Consider the following 21,127-nt stretch of genomic DNA (forward strand, 5'->3'; position numbering starts at 1 on the left):
GCGTTTCAGTAATAATGTCCCTTACAGCACCTCATACACACACGCACTCGGCTTGCAGACACAAACATAATTTCTCAGATTCCTCCCTTTCTTCTATATGGCCATTTCACTTTCATTGTTCTGATCCTACTCTCCTCCAAGTTCATAGTTTTTTTCCATTTTCCTTCCATATTTTTATTTTAATTTCACACTTCAGTGGAGAAACCTAAATGATGACCTGCAAAGCTATATCTGGAAATACTGTGTGAGTAAGTATTTGCACACATATTGATAATAAGTGGCAATTCTCTAAAACACAGCAACTATATGAAAGAAAGGATGGTTGAGTCAAATTCCTTGTTTATGTGCACAAACTTTGTCAAATATAGATTACTCTAATTCCGGCTGATAGCTAGGTTAAACAAAAAGACCTGAAAGGAAGACAACATGAAAGGAAGAAAGCGCAGAAAAATGGGGGCGATCGTGGCGAGTTGGCAGTTTGTCTTTAATCGAAAGGTTGCCGGTTCGAGCCCCGGCTCGCACAGTCTCTGTCTTTGTGTCCTTGGGCAAGACACTTCACCCGTTGTCTACTGGTGGTGGTCAGAGGGCCCGGTGGCGGCAGTGTCCGGCAGCCTTGCCTCTGTCAGTGCGCCCCAGGGTGGCTGTAGTTACAATGTAGCTTACCATCACCAGTGTGTGAATGTGTGCGTGAATGGGTGGATGACTGAACATGTAAAGTGCTTTGAGGTCCTTAGGGACTAGTAAAGTGCTATATAAATACAGGCCATTTACCAATGAGAGAAAACAAGCAAGAAAGAATTACGGTAAAGAAAAAGTCTTTTGGCCAACACCTCTCTCTTTCCCACTCTGCTTGGCCCAAGATGACTCTGAGATGCCTCTAGGGTGATATTAACACAAAATGACTCTTCCCAGCTGTCCAGTAACATACGCACACACACACACACACACACACACACACACACACACACACACGCACGCACGCACGCACGCACGCACGCACGCACTGTCCCATGTCTGACCCATTAGCAGGTGGTAATGGCACAGAGTCTATTTTACTTGAGGCCAATAACCTTACAGATGTTTTTATCACTGATCTAATATATTTTCACTTACAACCTGGTAAAAAAGATTAACTTATACCTTAAAATACAGCTTTTAAGGTAAAAACATAGCTAAGTTCGATCGATTGAAGGACAGAAGACAGTACAAAGCCAAATAGAAACAAAACAACTAAAATTAAACCATATATATACATTTATATGCACTGGCAGGGAAGAAAGAAATGTAACTCATACCACTTGTCCATTCTGTGGATTTTTGTGGGCATAAGGAGGACCTCTGATGTGATTCCACATCTGACCAGATGTCATTGCAAACACCACACACTAGAGAGAGATAAAATAACAGATGAGAGAGTCAAGCATAGATAAGTAACTTTTCCATTACATAAAACATGACATCATATTTTTGTTAAAATGGGGAGAAAACTACACCCCTAATCTCATTTCACACAACGTCCCTGACATGTAAAAGTAGATAAATATGGAAAAACAAATATTTCACTCCAACCTAATGTTGGTGTATATGTATCATACCAGTGCAGCCATGGCCCATCCAGTCTTGTTGTATATGAATTCCAAGTTGTTCCTCCTCAAATACAGCAATCCTCCAACTAGAGATACTAAGAGCGCCAAAGCAATAGTTCCTGAATAATTAGGAGGACGGAAGACCCGAATCTGAAAAGCCAGAAAGAAAGTGAGATGAAAGTGAATAACATGGTAACATGTTGCAGTTGCTGTATGACTTTAATTTTGTAGTAGTCTGTATGTAAAATTATATTCTATATCTGATGTAAAGCAAAAATTTCCTATGATTTCTTACACATTCAAGATAAAACTCAGTGAGTGGATGAAAGTAACATTATGTATTCAGTGTTTTTTATATTTGAAATTTTTGAGGGTTTTTTATTGAAGGAGAAGCAAATATAAAGCTGATTTAAAATGTCAAATCATTTTCTGAACTAATACTAATGTGAGCAGAAAAGGGTCCTTGAAACTGTCAAATAATTCCATAATTTCAAATAATTTACTTCCAGTACTAAAATTTGAATTTTACATATAAATTAAAAACTCCTTGCAGTTAATTTCTGTGACAGAGACATAAAAAGAAATTTAAGAGAGCCACAACACAGCAAGCACAATTACTCCATCTAGAACAAAGACCATGAATCTGTTTCTGACAGAATACTCTTCCTCCACATAATCACACACTACTTTGGGAATTAAAACTACATTATTAATTATATAAAATAATAATAATAATAACTTGTGACATTATACTGGGGTACATACTCAGTTCCATTAAACTCAGTAATATTTGAGGATGTGATCAACCAAGGCCAATAAAATTAGTCTATGAAATTCTCTGCAATATGTTTTTTTTCTTCTATTTTCAGTGTCTTTCTTCTTGAGGATATTTCAGTGCGACTATAATACCAAACATTGTTATTCCAACAGATCAAGATGTTCTAAAAGATAAATGTGTAACTGGTGACAATTTTATTTGAGGTGATTGGTGTTGTGATTTGGTGTTATATAAATACAATTGAACTGGCTTGAAATTATTATATTGCAAATGAGAATGTGTTGACACTCTACAGCTATTAAAAGTTTGCCCTACAAATTTGCCATGTACCAGGCTGCAAATGCTTGACTATGTATGCATAAAGAGGAAAAAACATTTTTTTCCTGTTTATTTTAACATGGTTCTACTACACCCACACTAGAATCTTGATGAAAGGTTGAAGGAAAAAGCAAGAATAACTTATTGTTGTATTCCATCCATTCAACTTTCATTTCCAGAATACAGTGCACACATGACACTAAATGTCAAAGTCAAAGGACACTGATGTATGAATTATTAAAGCAAAAAAAATGTAGCTAGGTCAAGGGATGAATCAGTCTCGTGTCTACACATAAACAGCTTTGTTACTAGCAGTCGTCACAAAAATACATAATTTGTTTCCATTTATTTAGTTGAATCTAAGAAAAACGTAAAAGTTAAAGTATGGCAGGCATACAATTTTTGCAACAAAAAGGTGATTCCCAAAGCTATTAACTATAAGCTTGGCATATCTCAGCATGGTGTGCAGTATGTGCTTAAAACATAAAAAACAAAGCAAAACAAACAAAAAAACCCAACAGCTGATGAGCAGAATCTGAAATTCCTGCCCTTACAAGGAGAGGGAATGCAAACAGCAAAGACACAGGACTTAAGAAATGCATCTGACCTTTGAAGTTTGCTAAACAGGAAATAACCTGAATCGAAAGGTGGCCAACAAGAAGCCTTTCTTAAGTAAGGAAGGGGAAAAGGGAGACTGAGGTATGTCAAATTACACAAGAAATAAATTGAAAAAAAATATTGACAATAGGCCAAGGCCTTATGGAGCGATGACTCCAAATATGAAAGTATTGGTTCATTGTCATCAACATGTGTAGAGGAGATCATCGGGCCAGAGGTACAACAGTGAGTGTCTACAGTCACTATAGACAAAACACTGTGGATAATCTGTCATGGTTTGCATCAAACTGAATTTCACTCAGTTGTGATGGTGACCTTGTCAAAATCGATTTCATTACGAACACAGAAAAGAACCATTAGAGTTTGATCCACCGTGTAGATGCATCTGGAAAAGTATCAACTATATTTTTGGTATGTTATAGCAACTGCCTTATTTTTCAGCATGACAATGAGCCAAACATACTGCCAACAAATTTTATTTTATTGGCAGTTAAAGAAAATCATCACCATGACGGAGAATGGAACAAAAAGAAGCCAACAAACAAAAAAGTGCCTTCGAATGTCCTTTAAGAAGTCTGGACGTATTTATAAAGTAGTATTTATAAATGGAGAAGGCTGGAAGTATTTATAAAGAGTCCTTTAAGAAATTACAAAGAAGCTTTCCTAAGAGTCCAGGTTGTGTTTAAGAATAGAGATAGTCATACAAAATAATGACTTTCAAGCTCATTAGAACTGCATATGCAATTTTTTCCTTACATAGTTCACCTCTATCTATATGTTACAATCAAACTCTTATTCCCCATTTTCCTAACAAAATATAAAGAAATGAAAGGAGATTGAAGACTTTTGCACATTACTGTAGGCTTCTAGAATATCCATCTGCTAGTCAAGGAAACTGCCAAGGAAAAATTATAAGTAACTTGTGCAAGCAGGTTACAAGCATATTTTTTGCTGGAATTGAAAACTGAAGGTTGAATTGAAAACCAAAGAGAGAGAGAGAGAGAGAGAAAACAACCTGGGTCAAAAACACCTCAGCATTACACAGTAATAGCCAATTTGAAGGAAAGCGTTGTCGGGGATGCATCCACTGAAGACAAAACACTTAGTCACATAGAAAAGTGTTGTATGAATTTATGAGTGAATGAGACTTGTAGCAGAAAGTGTTTTGAGTATATAAATACCAGTCCATTTATCGAAAAGGTCAATAAACTGCAATACACGGGATTTCAACAGTTCTAACCATATCTACAAAAACTATTGTGGGTGTATCTACACAGGTTTCTTCATCATTTCTCACAAACACGTGAATGTTTCTGCAACTGCACAAAACTGAATAAATGTTTTGATTATAAAGTACCTGAACATCTGTGCGGTCCGCAATCCACTTGGCAAGCTGTTCTGAGGCAAAGCCAATCCTTTGCAGATCAAATGTATCAGCCCTTTTTGGCTTTCCCTTTGCTGGGAAATGCATAAAGGTTGGGGCGCTGTTCATGTTCAACTAAGAGAAAGAGAACACACAATGAAGAAGATATTAAGTTAATGAATCATTAAATACACAAGGGCAAAATATTATCCTAAATCATAACATATTAGCAGACTGGTGGCATAGGCTTGAATTTGTTTTCATTGCTGGCATTTCCTCCAAATACTTCTATCATGTGGGATGATGTAGCATTTTTCACTTCCTCAGCTTTATTTTGTTATGAAGTTCGGCAAATAAAAATGCATATGTTGTCATTTAAATGTGGACACAGTAGTATTTCCAGCACAAACAGTTTCATGAATGAGTCATCATTAAGGTGACACAAACAACAAAACATTAGCCAAAACTTTCAGTGAAGATATCCTTACTGCCAGAGAGCATCAGAGAGCAAAGCTGCACTCACTCTGCTTTTGTATCAGTACCATTTCACAGGAGCCAAATTCTAAAGTGCTGCTGTCAGGTAAATACTGCATTTAAACTTCAACTTTTTGTTGAAGTTTCAAATCCTGTCTAGACTTTGCACCCAAGACATTTGAGACTGTTGTTAAAATTTATGAGAACTGTCAAGGAAAAAGTTAGTTATGTTTTATTATGTGAAACCTTTCAACTGCCAAAATGATCAAACAAATTTGACTATCTTTACAGTTATGCTATGTAACTTCAAGGACTTTAACCCTTTAAGACCTACCATAGAACCAAGTCCGCCAGAGCTTATATTATATTTTTACATGGTGTGGTGCCATTTTTGGGAGCATTTCAAGTTGCTATACATCAATACAACAATTATAGCCCAGATTTTAATAATTTATTATTCATTAAGTGCATAGTAATTATATAAATTGCAAAAAAGTGCAATAAACTACAAAAAAATTGAAAATCGTTTTGGCTTTTTTAACATATATTTCTAGTTAGAGAAATTTAAGAGGCTTATCCCTAAAAACTGTTAATACAAAAAAGTTGCACAAACTAGTTTCCCACCACAGGATATTTATTTTGAGTGTCTTCATAGTTTTATTTTTGAAATACACCAATTTTTATACACTGCAGGAAAAACGAAAATAAATATTATACTGCAAATTTGCAAAAAAGCAGCATATGCATCAAAATAAACTATTTCCAGCAGTGCAATATGAGTCCTAAGCATCCCAGAAACGACACAGAAAGTCATAAAGTCAAAGATAACTTTTAAAAACACCAGTATAGGCCCTGAGGCCCTGATGGTTAAAAAAAAAAAAAAAAACTACATTTCCGCGAAAATGACGTCACTTCCGGTTTCGGGCAGGTAATGGCGGACATGCAAAAGTTCGTGCTGACATCTATTCCAACGTAGGAAGTGTGATGAACAGCTGATCGGATCGGCAAAGCGTGTTTCTGGAATATTATGTTTTTGTTGCTGCAAGTGCTTTTTATGCAGTTTTTGCAAAGCTATATGTGGAAGGAAACTGTGACCTAGGACAAGCTGATGGCATAAGATGTAAGTACAACTCCTCCGGTTTCATATGCAAAAAAAATTATTGCGCTAACTCACGTGGTTGCAGAGCTACCGGGATTTAAAAATAGTTACGCAAAACAGAGCGTACCCGCTCAGACCGGCTTTAAAGGGTTAAGGAAAGTCCAAAAATCAGGTCAGGACCCGGCACCATGCTAAAACTCAATACTAAACAACAAAATACAAGACAGAGGACAAGAAGCAACCATTAAAACAATATAAGAGAAGGAAAAATATACCGAAATAGTAAGCAGAAAAGAACAAAAACAAAAGTAGTAAAAGCAAAAAAAATCTTAAAATGTTTTTTTCTGGATTATTGTTAATCTAAATCATGATAAAAGAAAGAAAAGAACTAAAAACAGGCTTTATATCAATATGCATCTATTGAAAGTTCTAAGAGTATCTTATAATAACAAAACAAAAAAAAAAACCCCAAAAAACAAAAATGACAGCTATTTTTTTGACGCCTCTTTTCTGAGTTTTAAATATCTGGTAAAACAAAAACAAAGAAGGAACCAGTGGAGGAATAACAAGTACTAACAAACAATCTAGTTCTATCCTCAATCCAACAGATGCATGAACACACATCAAATTATCATTATTTTTAGTGCAACTTTAGGTAGTGAGTATGACAATCTAAAGACCAGTTGAAAATGGTTACCTGCTGGAAAACATCAGCTCCCTCATCATAGTCCACTACCGTGAAGAATAGCTTGTTGGAGAAAGCAGATGAGTACCGCCATGAGTTTGCCAGGACCTGGTACTCCTCATTTGCCTGCCTACAAAATAAACAGGACAGACAGAAGAGATATATATTAATTTACTATTGTAAAATGCAACAGTATTACATTCACAAAACACAAGCATGTGCAAAAACATTTTCCATCAGTGCTATGCTCAAAAACAATCATTCTTTTGTGTACTTAAATTCCAAAACTTAAAGAGCCTAGTTAAAATTAGTATGTAGTATGAAACTGGGACAGAGCTTAAGAGTGATGTGGGAGTGAGGACTCCAGTGATTAGCCATCGTTTTCACTGCCCAATAGTCCTCTTAAAGCAGACACTCAGGTCACCATCTAACATCCATCTTACATTCTCTCCTTGCTCTCTTTTTCTAATGATGTCACACTAATGTTAATAAGAGAATGCTTGGAACAAGGAAAGACAGAGAAAGTGAAGACAAAAGACAAAAGGAGTGACATTAATGTATACATCTGTTAATTATACAGTATAAGTTTTATATAGTAGTTTATATAGTTTTATATAGTACGTATTATATAAGTTCCCTAGTTTGTTGTTAGATTAAAAACACATACAAACAAACATTTAGAATTTAGATATTTTGAATGAAAGGACTTTGTATTTATGGTGTGTATGAAACTGTAAATTGCAGAATCTGGTTTGGCAATGATTTATTGAGTTACTGTCATGCAATTTCAGCAAAGATAATTTTATACGAACGCCAAAAACAGAAACAATAATTTTTTGTGTTGCGTTACTTTCATACACTGAGTCCATTCACTCTGTCTGCCTGCTGTGTGGTACTGACATGGCTGATGAATAACTTATCTAATCAAGTGACTGATAACGTAGAAGAGTGGCTGATTAAAGAAACCAGCCAGGTCAAGATAGAGAAGGTCAGTGATGATTTCATCAGCTGGCTGGATGCCCCTTTGGACACAACGATATGGTCAGCTACCTGGTTTTTACTACATAGCAAAGAGGAGCTGGCTAGGTTTACCATACAAAATGAAGCAGTTACAGACTAAATTTGTATGTAATTTTTACTACATTTTCAGATTAAGCTTGTTATTTGTGTAAGCATTCACTATTTGAGTTCTCAAACTGAAAATTCCTAAAAATTGTAATAGCCACTATTTTTAATATAAATTAGTATGACTGAAAAAAAATACCATCAAAAACCATCATCACAACCAACCATCAGACAAGCAAGAAATAATTAAGTAATATGCAGCAGACTGCAGTATCACACGTAACACCACATTTTGGGTTCTCTGACAAGAAGCTTTCATAACCATGGACAGCTCTAGAGCTGTCTCAATTATGAACTCCAGTGCCATGATAAGAACTGTCCATGGTGCTGAAATACAATTTAACACTTGTCAGGGCGTTAAAGTTGTAGATTCACATAAGAACAAATTTTCATTAAAAATAGAATGAGAGAAATAATTACTTCAGCCACTGCTGAATTTTAATTTTTCTCACTTGCAAAGAAATGAATAGTGTCTAATTTTCATGGTAGTTTCATTCGGATGGAGAGAGATAATATCTACCTGCCCCCCAAAACAAAACAAAAAAGCAAACTATATGACATAAAAGTTATAAATAAATATTTTTTTTGTTATTGAGTGAAATAAGTATTTGATCCAACCCAACCAGAATTCTTAATCAAGGTTTTTAGACAAAACTGGTGTTTTTTTTCTATTGATTAAGCACTGCTTCCAGCCAAGAGTGATACCATATATGCCCTATAGCTGCAGAAAAGGCTAACATTGTTATCTTTTTACAAAAAAAAAAACAAAACCAGATAAACATAAGAGGTTTTTGGACAAAGTGTGTGTTCTCCATTCTTTAAGCACCGGCACCGTTTCAAAAGTACCGGTTTGGTACTGGTATCGGATAAAACCTAAACGATACCCATCCCTACTCATTATGCGTATAAAACATAGCTTTACACAGAATCAATTTCTTCCATTCCAACCTCTCCACCATCACGGACAAGACAAGAAAAAAAAAACTGTTGAAGAACCTCAGATTAGATTAGAGAGACAGTAATCTTAGAGAGAGTAATCTAATTTGTTATACAGGTACTTGACCTTGCTGTGTTGTACCTCATTCTGCTGCAAATGTGATACAGGTTGGATTTTTTTTTAAGTAGTAATTACAATTTAAGATTGCAGTTGGAGTTTTGTCTGTTGTTGTTGTTGTTGTTGTTATTTTTTTTAAATCTCCCTGTGCATTTAATGCTTCTAGTATATAAGTGGCTATGGGACTTGTTCTGTGGACAGTATTCATTTCCTTTTTGGTAGTACAGAAGAAAAGAACATGAGTTTAAAGGACTTTTTCACTGTAGCCCACTGAGAAAACTCACAGGAGGGCATGACATCTTGGGCAATAGCGGGAAGGACAAAGGAATAGCTGTTACAGTAAGAGCTATGGCACATTGTGTCCTACAGTAGGTGTACTGCGCGTGTACGTGTATATACCTGCAGACAGAACATTGCCTTTGAGGCTGTAGGGCAGTGAACATGACGATGACAGAGTAATTTCTGGGTGGGGCCTTGACAAAACGACGGAACTTGTCCCCATTCATCCGGATAACTGAACGCCGAGAAGACCACTCCATCATCTGGTCAACTTTCTCTGACAGCAGGTTCTGAACACCCAGAAAAAGAAAGAGGTGGAAATAATACATCCCATTAGGATTTTATAGGAAAAAGAAGAACAATGCAATCATAGTTAAGTAACAATTCAGGGAAATAAGACCGTAGTATGTATGATCCTGCTTCCTTACATTTTATCTTAAAAAACGGCAATGTTTCTTCCAGCCTTTTCTCCTCATGTGAAACATGTATACTCTGACTGAAAGTCCAAGGGTGACTCAGTGGTGGGTGGTAGAAGACTTAAATAAAAATAGGTTTGACTACTGGCCTATAAATATTAATAGGGTACAAACTAATTTCCCCCCGAAAATTAGGGCTGTCAGCGGTAATGCGGCGTTAACGTGGTCATCACAATTAACGCAATTTAAATTTTTTACGCGCTCAACCCATCTGGAGTGCAGAATGAACAAACTTCGGACAAACTGCCCGACAGGGGCATTTCAGGGATTTCGACTCCAGATGGGTTAATTGTTAATCGCGTTAGTCGTGATGACGGCGCATTGACGATGACAGCACTAAAAAAAAAATATAAAGTTGCCAATGTGAGATTTCTTTGCCTTTAAACCAGATGAAAGAGGTAGAGAGGAAAGAGGCAAAGAGGTGTGCCGCTTGTGCAGACGTATAGTGCGAGCAAAGTACTCAAACACGACTAACTTGCATGAGCATGTACGTGTCCACCATCCGGCTGAGTATGCAGCTATCACCACCTTCTGCAGCTCCATCAACAAGCATTTGGGCGGACTCTGAGGAGGGTGCATTTGCTCGCAGATGAAAGAGGATGCTGTTAAAACAGCGCTATTATTATTATTTTTTTTTTCTGTTGATGCTCCTATTAGCTCCATCGTTATTAGCAAACTTACTCATGGGCAAATAAATAAATAAATCATCCCTGTAAAAACAATTGACGATGGGCTCAGCCTATCGTCGATAGTCGATATATTCGTCCAGTTGCCCAAGCCTAGTTTACGATCATGCTTTCTAATTCTCACTGTCAGTTTTTAGAAGCCATCATATGCACGCATCTCTGGTATTGGCAGAGGGACATTTAATTCAGGGTTGAAGCATGGCAGAGATCAGCGGCAAGCATTCTGTCATCACATATTACATATGTAGATTAACTTTTCATCTTACTGTCTCCATTACTCTCTCCCCAAATTTGGTAGCATTGGATCAAGTAGACAGTAACTAAATAATTTAGCATTGCACTTCACTCCAGCTACTAATTGGGCACAAAATCTTTTTTGCTCACTCTTACATGTACGTACACACACACACACACACACACACACACACACACACACACACACGGTCATAGACTTGGCTGAAGAAAGCAGAGCTGTTGTCTAAATCTCTCCAGTAAACTGCCTGGGGACAAGATTGACAGAGACAAACAAAAACTAAAAGGAGGAAGAGGAAGAGAGTGAGGCAGAAATAGGCAATACACACAGCTGCTGACATGTGTTTCTGCAGTATTGCTTGTGTGTTTTAGACAACACGCACACACACACACTCCTATATATACATGGCCCAGGAGAGCCATGTATAATGAGGAAGGAGATTCCCAAGGGAACACGAAAAGGCAACAATAAGTACTACACAAAAACACAAATGTATACACAATAGTGTGAATGTCCACATGAGGTACAAAGTGGTTTCTATACACCTCTGCTTTTCTGCCTTTGATTTATGTACCTTGTTGCTGCCCGTGTGCATTCACCCCCAAAAGGAGAACTGTCAGTCCTGGATGCCAATCATACTGCAGTAATGATGCACTGTCTAACATTTGTTTTACACACACACACACACACACACACACACACACACACACACACACACAGAAAAGATTCAGAAGTACTATGTGAGTATAGATAAGATTGCACACTATTTTTTCAGGACCATTACAGAGTAGCTAGTTTAAAAAACTAAAAAAAACAAAAAAAACAAACACTTTTACTTCTGCCAATTTTCAGGTATGAGCTGCTGTATGGAGGTCTAAAATGAGGGGCTGAATCAGCAAGGAAACACAAAAGTTATTGAGACAATATAAAAGCAAGCCACAAAACATACATTTATATTTAAATTTAGATTTTGCACTGTACTACATTATTTTCTGACAACTAATTGGCATAAAACTGCATAATTACATTATCACACCATTTTGTGTGAAATTATGGGTCTTATGGCATGTATGATTAGCCTTACTGAAATTATTTTACAGCTGCACTGCTACCAGTATTAATGTTTTACAGCTCTACTAAACTAGCAATTTAAAGTAGTTTAATTTAGCTTGAAAGCATTTCTCAACTTGTCCAGTCCCACAGTTAAAATTCAATCAAGTAAAATAATTGCGTGGGCAAATAAGAGACTTATTAAGCTATATATGCGATTAACTGCACTCCAACGTTCCTGGTTATTTTCTTTGTGAATGTGTTTGAAAGTGAACATTTTTTTTGACAATGCAAAAGACTGTCATTAAATGTCAAATTTAGTCATTGTGTATGACGTGTAAGGTCAGATAGGATGACTCTTCAAAGACAGATGATGACAACAGCATACCCCTATACTGTGGTATGATAATGGGGCAAAGAAATGAAATGTTCCTAATAGCCAAGTGTTGGAGTGATATTTCACGATTGTCATTTGTACTTAGGAACATATAATCAATAATCTTTAGAGGTATATAATCAATTGCATATTGATAGGATGTCTGATCCTTAGCAGTCTGCGAAGACTGTTCTCTTTCTGATTTATACTATGGGAGGACACCTACTCTGTATCTGCTTAAGTGTAAGAGCCCTTTGGTTAGGTGGACCGCTGGACTCCTGTCACCAGCTTTTTAAGGAGGCGTTCACAGGGCCATATCTTGACACAAACACACACACACACACACACACACACACACACACACACACACACACACTGCTCTTTGTTCACATATATGCCTGTGTAAGATGTCACATGTTAATGAGACTATGCATATTCATGTGTGTAAGCAATAAAAGCAGCCTGCAGGGGGACGCAAGTTGAAGTGGGTTGGAAACAACTGCTTCCCTCTCGCGAGTGAAAACTTGAGCTTTGTGTGACCTCGTTCCTGAGTGAGTTTCTGTTTATCCAGCAGTATCAGAGTTAAAGCTCTGACACCAAGTCAGTCACCTGATCCAAATCAAAATATCCACAAACAACGCTATAGGCTGGGCACAGGGGTTTATGTAAAAAATAGAAGCCCACAACATTCCAATGAATTCTACCTAAAATGCATATCGCAGGCATACAGTAAACTGAATACTGTTCTTGAACCGTCTAACATTCATCATTTTGAAATGTAGCATTTTCTTCTTCTAGCACTGAATAATTAAACATAGAAGAAAAAGACTTTAATTTTGGCTTTGCTTTGCCTTTCCTTTTTTTTTTTTTAAAGATGCCTTCAGATGACTAATGAAACCATACACACTGCAAAGTAAAAAAGTAAAAAAAAAAAAAAAAAAAAAAAATCTATCCTATGTCAAGGATACAGCACTTTGTGAAAAAAAAAAAAAAAAAAACAATGTTGTTGGGAAACTTCAAAAGACCCTTGGTAACAATAGAAAATGAAGCATAAACAGGTGCACATAAGAGAGTCATAAACAAGTTGAGTGATGCAAAAAAGAAACTTATGTGAAAAGTAACACATTGTAGTGCTTTCTTTGCTTTTTGAAACTTAACTTTGGGCAATACAAAATGTTAAATATAAGAATCACATCAATTTGTCACCAAAGCACTAGTTGTTATATGAGAGTCACAACACACACTTTGGCGTGGGCATGGAAATGAATCTTAACCAAGCGTGCATGTGTGCGTGTTATCCAGTGAGTAAAACGCACAAATGGTCTATAGATATCCTGTTTTATCCATCTCCTTTTGTATTACTAAATATGAATCCCTTAACCTCTCTGTAACACACACACAAAAAAAACTATAGTTCATAGGGTATGGAGCAAATTGTAACACTAGAAGTAAACCTAGAAATAAATATTTTCTATGTTCACAATTTTCCATTTTGCTCTCACTCTCTTGTCTCATCATATCTATTTCTTACTTAATCTCCAGTTCATTCTGTGCCCCTGCTTTTCTTGTTTCCTGAATTGTTTTATCCTCTTGTCAAACACCTCACTGTCATTTCACATTGCTTTCAGCGCAAAGCCACTACAGTGCTAAGAACTGAGTGTCATGACTTGTAAAATAAATACAACAAAAGTTACTTTACAACAAACCCACAAAGATCTTACTAGCAGTGCATCCCAACAGCACAGGAAGATAATTTGAAGAGATGTGATTAGACAGCCAGGAGTATGATGCATGACATATAAGGCAAGTGATTCATCCAGCAATGACCATGTAGAAAGAGGTTAAGTGGGGCATGAAAGAGGCCAGTTAGTTTCTTAGTCATCTAGTTGCACAACCATACACTTACTCTGCCAGCCATAAAACTGTTAGAAAATATATCAGTAAGTGAAACAAGGGACCAGTTTGTGAATTAAGAAAGCTAGTTATAAATTAATCTGTCAGCTATGTAGTGTTGAATCAAAAGCTGACATGGTCAACTTTGCAGCTGATAACACTTTTGCATCACTTTGTTTGACAGAGGTTAAAGTTCCCACCCAAAATAAAAAGGCAGCAAAGGTTTTCTGTGAAGAAGAATGATGTGAGAAAGATTTTCGAGGAACATTTTAAAGACTGATTCGACTCGTTCAGTCATGGCTGCTACGAGTTTTATTTTTGTATTTTTTTCTTAATAAAAGTCCTTCACCTCTCATTTGAAAAAAAATTGTAGTTTCTACTTTAGAAAAGCCACAGAGGTCAATTAGTTTAAATCTCTATTGTGCCACTTGAAATTCTCATTTTGATTTTCACTGTTTAAAAGATAAAATGCACATGCAAATTTTTTTTTGTCATTTCGAAAAAGCATGCACAGAGAAACAAACTGTCCTGTCTTCATTTTTCTGTCTTCAAAGGCCAACTGAGAAGTTCCTTTGAAGAAATGTAGAGAGTACAATTTGTAACACTCTTCAATGATGGTGCCATAACAAGGGCACATGCACGGGAAGGGGTGGGGTTGAAATAAATGATTTAAAAGTTTCCTACATATGTTTGTATATGTGTGTTTCACATCAGCATTAGTCTTAAAACCTCTATGGAGTATCTTTATATACCTCGTTTGCAAACAGCCAGGGGTTTGATCTGTGAATACTCAACATAAAAGCTAACAGTGTTTGTTTCTCTCAACAATCCCTTGCTCCAGGCAGTCTTAACCAAGGGCTATTGTGAGTGAATGGGTTTCTGCTTTGGTCATCAGCCTCCAAACAGTTTGCTTCAGTTCTCCCATAGAAAGGGGGATTACTAGAAATTGACTTCATATAATAAAGGAACAAAGACTCGCTCTTCCTCTCTCATCATCAGAATCATGTTGCTTTTGTAAAACCCAACAAAGACTTATTCATGGTCAGTTTCTTGTAATCATAGTGTCCTTATGATGACCTTTCTGTGTTGTGCTAAAGTAAAGATACATAAAGGATACTCATATACTGATGCACTATAAAAGCTCAAGAGGACACAGGAATTGAGGAAGGAAGGAAAAAAATAATACTCAGTGGTTCTTTTCTTTTTATTTATTTATATTGAATAAGATATAATGAAAAATATAGGAAGGATGTTAGCAAGAGGTTAAAGAAATCAGGGTGTATAAATTAATTCAGTGGTGGGTAGGGCTGCCACGATTAGTCGACTAGTCACGATTATGTCGACTATTAAAATCGTCGACGACTAATTTAATAGTCGACGCATCGTTTGAAGCTTTGTAAGATCACAAAGGACGCAGGAATGAGTACCGGTAGTAGGATTTAAGAGTGTAATAACGGACTGAAACAGAAGATGGCAGCACTGCATGTACAAGGATGCCAGCTGCCGTTAAACCCCGAAGAAGGAGAAGCTGTGTCCCAGAATTCATAGCGCAGCCCAGCGCAGTTGTCAACAATGGCAGCAGCTAGTTAGTTTTAACTTTACTCTTATTATTCTTTCTGGGGCACAAAATAAACGTTTAACATATTTTCAGGCTTGAATGTAGCTGTGTAAACCTCAAATATCTGCTCAGTTTATCAAGACACCACATATTTTCAAAAGCGCTCCGACGTTTTCGGAGACGTCTGTTACCCACTAGCTCGTTAGCTAGGCGGGGGCAAGGCTAACTAGAGCCGTGAGAACACCGGACTCCCGGCAAATCGTTTTCAAACCCACCGCCGTCTTTCGCTAGTCAGGTTAAACATATATATAAGTCACTTAGATAACTTAAAAATGTTATTGTTTGGCTTTCTTTAGTATTTTATTTGTTCCTGAGTAAATCGGTTTGGCTGAGATTAAAGTTATAGTTTTTGCACAGCTAAAACTGTCAAGCAGACAGCTGATTGTCAGAAGTGTGAGACGCTGGAGAATATACTCCGGTGTCCTGTTATATTTTAGAAAGCAAGGAGTTTATTAAACTTCACCGAAACAATCTGCAAATTTCATTAAAAATTAATAAACTACCATCTTGTCTTTATTTTTAGTTAGCACAAACACTTCAAGCTGTAAGCTAATGATAGTTATGTAAGACCAGATGCTGCTGGTGCAATAAGCTGTACGTCCAATGGATGATGATCTGATTAGTCGACTAATCGCAAAAATAATCGGTGACTAGTCGACTATCAAAATAATCGTTTGTGGCAGCCCTAGTGGTGGGATAGAAAATAAAAAAAGAATCCTGCATGTGGCAATGGGTACTAACTAAGGGGATAAAAAAAAAAAAGAGGAAAGAACATATTTGAAAAATAACGTTTAAAAGAGGGAACAAGACAACATAACAGAGAACAATTATTAATATGGACACGTGAGCACAAAGCCATAATAAGAAAACTTTCCCCCAGACTAAAAATAATGCAAACATTTGTTTTGCATCAATTTGTCCATTTTCAAGCAGATCTCTCACACACACACACACACACACACACGTAATCAGGGAAATTCTGTGAACATGTTTTCAGGATTTTTAAAAGGTAGAGAACAGATAAGGTGTTAAGATGCTATCACATATAACATCAGACATATTGGCAGCATATCTGTGCAAGTCAGTTATTGCTCCTCTCTCTCTCACCTCCACTGAATAAAACAAGCATTCATTTTGCCGACTCCACACTTGTCAGCCCATAATCTGTGCTTCCCAGAAATATCATGACTTGTCACTAGACATGTTTGGGTAAGGATTTGTCAGCTTATCTGCCTAATAACAATTATTTGAAATAAATGCATTTTTCTGTTCCCTTTGTCAATCCGTCACCCTCCGGTGATTTAATTTTACTTTATATCTTTTCTTCTATTAGTGCCAATGGTTGTCTCTGTCAGCGATGCTTATAGAATATCTGAAGGTTTGCCTATTTTTTTTCCTTACAGATTACAGTTTTTTTCCAAACCTCCAAGGCAAATGGTTTGACATTTTAAATCTTCTGTCTTTTTCCCCCCATAGGGTGCCTAAGTCTTTTGTGTTTGTTAGTTTAGATTGTCTGCAAAGTTTCAACTGAACTTTTTAACTTTTTTTTTGACAGTTTAAATGCCCATTAACAAGAGATACAGGCCAAATGCGAAGAACATGAAACTAATAAAACAACATGCATCATGCGAATGACTAGACTGAATGTTCAAAGGGTAAATGATTATATTATGAAACGGCTTCATTAAGACCTGCGTTTAGAGCTCTGGGTAAAACGGTTTATGTAAAACGGTTTATTTCCTATTTGAATTCAATTTGACATCACTTATTTTTCAAACGAGTCACTCTTTGGGCCATATTTACCAAGCACGGTAAATATGCTTTTCATACAAGTTTCATATAAAGTTTTTATCTGTCTTGTAAGATTTATATATATCTTTTCCATATGGGGTGTTTCGCTCAAGGAACAGCTCGCCAGCACAGATCAAAGAGAGACTTGGAAAGTCTGCATTACACCATAAACCAAAGGACTACATTTAATCTCTATGGTTGGAAGGGTTTTTCCGCTTTTTTTTGTTTGCTGATTTTCGTTTAAAAAAAGAAAAAAAAAAAAAAACCAAGCAATCTTATGAGAATTACTTGTGGAACAATATTTTAACAAGAATTAAGAGGGTAAGTAGCAGCCAGGTGCTGATTATCAAATGCACTTGATTAACTAATCATCAGCAAATGTGACCATCACCTATAAAAACTGATGTTCTGGAGGATTTAGCTGTCTCAAACAATACTAAAGAGGAAATACATCAATATCGATGTTTGAGAAGCAGTTGTTGCTGCTTATTGATCTGGAAAGACTTCTAGAGCCGTGTCCAAACAATTTGAAGAGAATCATTGTGTTGTGAAAAAGATTATTATTTTCCAAATGAATTTGAAAAATATTCAAAATAGTTAAAATAATTAACCCCAAGGTTTGACCATGGAATGATCAAGGAGAAACAAAAAACGCTTCTCTCTAAAACAGCACATATCAGGACAGAGCAGCTTTACAAGCACAACAAATCAGCACAAACACCTCATACCAACAGGGGAACACAGTGGTGAAGGGGTAGGCTTTTTTGCAACACAGTATCTGGGCATCTTGCATGTATACCAAAGTATTCCACAGTGAAATATGAGGCCATTTGTACAACTGTTTAAGCTTGGCTAAAAATGGATCACGTAACAGGATAATGGTCTCAAGCACAATAGCAAATCTGATGGCTGGGGAAAAACCTGATTGAATTGCTGTATAGGATCTTAAGACATCTGTGACTAAACAAATAAGCACAAATCTCAAATAAATAAAGCAACAGTGTAAAGAAGACTGTCAAAATCCTCTACAATGATGTGAAAGACTGATTACCACATGCAAAATAATTACTTCTATGTTATTTCTGTGTAGAGTGGTTCTTCAAGGTTTTGAAGGATGGTGCATACTTTGTTTTTAATCACACTGCTTCTTCATTTTGGTTTAATTTTCATTAAATAATAACATGTGCGCGCTACGTTAGGGCTGTGCGATATGACCAAAATCTCATATCCCGATATAAGAATTCTATCGTACCGATAAGATAAGATAAGATAGAACTTTATTAATCCCTCGGGTGGGTTCCTCTGGGAAATTAGATTTCCAAAAAAAGCACAGCACCGACAGAAGTTACAGAGTTACAGAATATTTTTTTTATTTATATATATATATATATATATATATATATATATATATATACACACACACACACACACACATATACACACACACACACACATATACACACACACACACACACACACACACACACACACATATATATATATAGAAATACAGAGACAATATAAATAAAATATACGAAGGGGATAAATAGAATAAATAGGAATAAAAAATAAAAAATAAAAATACAAGTGAATTGCACATTTCAAGTATTGAGTCTATTGCACTGTTGACTATTTACAAAAGTATTGCACAAGGTATTGCACAGTGAGGTGAAGAGGCACTACAGCTTAGTTGTTCCCCCCTCCTTTGTCCTCCTGTTTCCCCTCCCTCTCCCCTCCAGAGAGGAGTTAAACAGTCTGATGGCGTGTGGGACAAAGGAGTTTTTAAGTCTGTTAGTTCTTGTCTTTGGGAGAAGCAACCTGTCACTGAACAGACTCTTCTGGTTGTTTATGGCCGTGTGCAGAGGATGCCTGGCATTGTCCATAATGTCCATCAGTTTCTTTAATGTCCTTTTCTCTGCCACTGTCACCAGAGTGTCCAGCTTCATGCCGACCACAGAGCTAGCCCTCCTGATCAGTTTCTCCAGCCTGGATGAGTCCTTCTTTGCTGTGCTGCTCCCCCAGCACACCACAGCATAGAAAAGTACTCCAGCAACCAGCGATAACGATATAAATCACAAAAATGTAACATTTTTTGTGAATTCTGTGAATCTCGTGCAGCTCGACTTGCGGGAAGTGTTTCCAGCTGCGCGTCATGTAGCTGGAGTAGAGTGTTTTAACCGATGCATGAAACGATACATTTTTAGACATAAGTTGTAACGGCCGCCGTTTTCTTTGTGAGTATTTATTACACGGCGTGCTGCGGGGGAAGGCCTGTTCTAACGTTTGAGTCTAAGGTTTATTTTTTAGCACCTGGCGGCGCTTTTTTACTTCTCATCCGTAAATAATCTGCTCTTTCACGTGATTCAGTTTATTTTGAAAAGTCTCAACAGGATCTTGAGCTTTATTGTGAAAGGTTTGTGGAACATAAACAAGCGGGCACGCGATGGTGTTACCGTCGTCGTTGCTAACCACAACGCATAAAAACAGGCGCTTGTCCGTCCATAGTGTGGTTATATTAAATATAAGAGAAAGAGAGAACTTTAAATTAATATAGCCACTACAGTGACCATCAGAACGATGAAAATATATTGCCGTAAACAGTTTATTTTGCGACACCACGAAACAAACGATAGCGTAAAATGAAACGATAGACGTTTTTATATCGTCATCCGATATATATCGTTATATCGAACAGCCCTACGCTACGTCATGCGCGCTGTTTTTAACTAATTTACCTAAGGACTACAATTGTTTGGGGTTTTTTGTGTGTGGGGTTTTTTTTTTTTAAATATGTCAAATACATAAAACATTACGTGACTGTATTTGATTTATATTCATCCTGTCCTCTACCCTTATTTTTCATTTCCCCCACCTTTTCAAATATAGAGCACCAATTGGTTTTATAGAGCAATGGTGCAGTTTGATTTTGTTATAAAGACATCCTAATAAAAAAAAAAAAAAAAAGAACTCAGGATGGAGACACAGGGCAAGGGGTGAGTCTGACAATAGCGAGTCAGTGCAAGAATCAAGGAGCATATGGTCACTATACTACTTCCAGCAATAAATCCAGGTGGATGGAAGGAGGATCAGAAAATAAATGAAAAAAAAAAAAAAAAGGATGAAAACAAGGTATGAGGGGAAAAATGAAAAAATAAATAAATAAATAATTTGGGCAAGTAACAAGTAACGATGACAGAGGGAGAGAAAGAGAATGTAATAAAGAAAAAGAAACTGAGAAAGAAAAAGTTATGAAGAAGGTCAGGCAGTCAGAAAAAAACTAAAACCTTATGTTACTGGGAAAGGGTCTCAAGTCTAATGTGAGTTAATATCAGTTTTAAACCTGAACAAGGTCAATATTAACTGAAATTATTAAAAATTAGTGGAATTCCATGATGAGGAAAAGGTAGGTCAATCATACAACTACTCCACAGGACTATTAGAATGAACACATACTGCTTAGCTTACCTGACTTTATACCATCGAGAAGGACACAAATGTTCCTTTGTGTTGAAGAGTTAATCATTAAGAGGAACTTTATTATATTGTTAAAGTTATATTTTCTGGAAGGGACCAAATCTAAATGAATTTCAGTGCACTGCAAAAAA

The 21,127-nt window shown here is 36.6% G+C and overlaps 1 protein-coding gene across 1 annotated transcript in view; it reads right to left on the reverse strand.

Moving 5' to 3' along the window:
* The window catches only part of LOC146572914 (dolichyl-diphosphooligosaccharide--protein glycosyltransferase subunit TUSC3), a 79,046-nt gene that overhangs the window by 33,730 nt on the left and 24,189 nt on the right, over window positions 1-21,127 (reverse strand). Inside the window, exons 2-6 of the mRNA XM_085277364.1 lie at window positions 9,500-9,669; window positions 6,934-7,051; window positions 4,658-4,798; window positions 1,596-1,736; window positions 1,296-1,385 (exon numbers count right to left, since the gene is read on the reverse strand). Of these exons, the coding sequence (XP_085133490.1) occupies window positions 1,296-1,385; window positions 1,596-1,736; window positions 4,658-4,798; window positions 6,934-7,051; window positions 9,500-9,669 (660 nt within the window). The remainder of the gene's footprint in view (window positions 1-1,295; window positions 1,386-1,595; window positions 1,737-4,657; window positions 4,799-6,933; window positions 7,052-9,499; window positions 9,670-21,127) is intronic.

Source organism: Mchenga conophoros, linkage group LG6, assembly GCF_057382185.1.
Source record: "Mchenga conophoros isolate Kocher_MC1m ecotype Shallow Benthic linkage group LG6, M_conophoros_male_GT1.1, whole genome shotgun sequence".
Classification (NCBI taxonomy): domain Eukaryota; kingdom Metazoa; phylum Chordata; class Actinopteri; order Cichliformes; family Cichlidae; genus Mchenga; species Mchenga conophoros.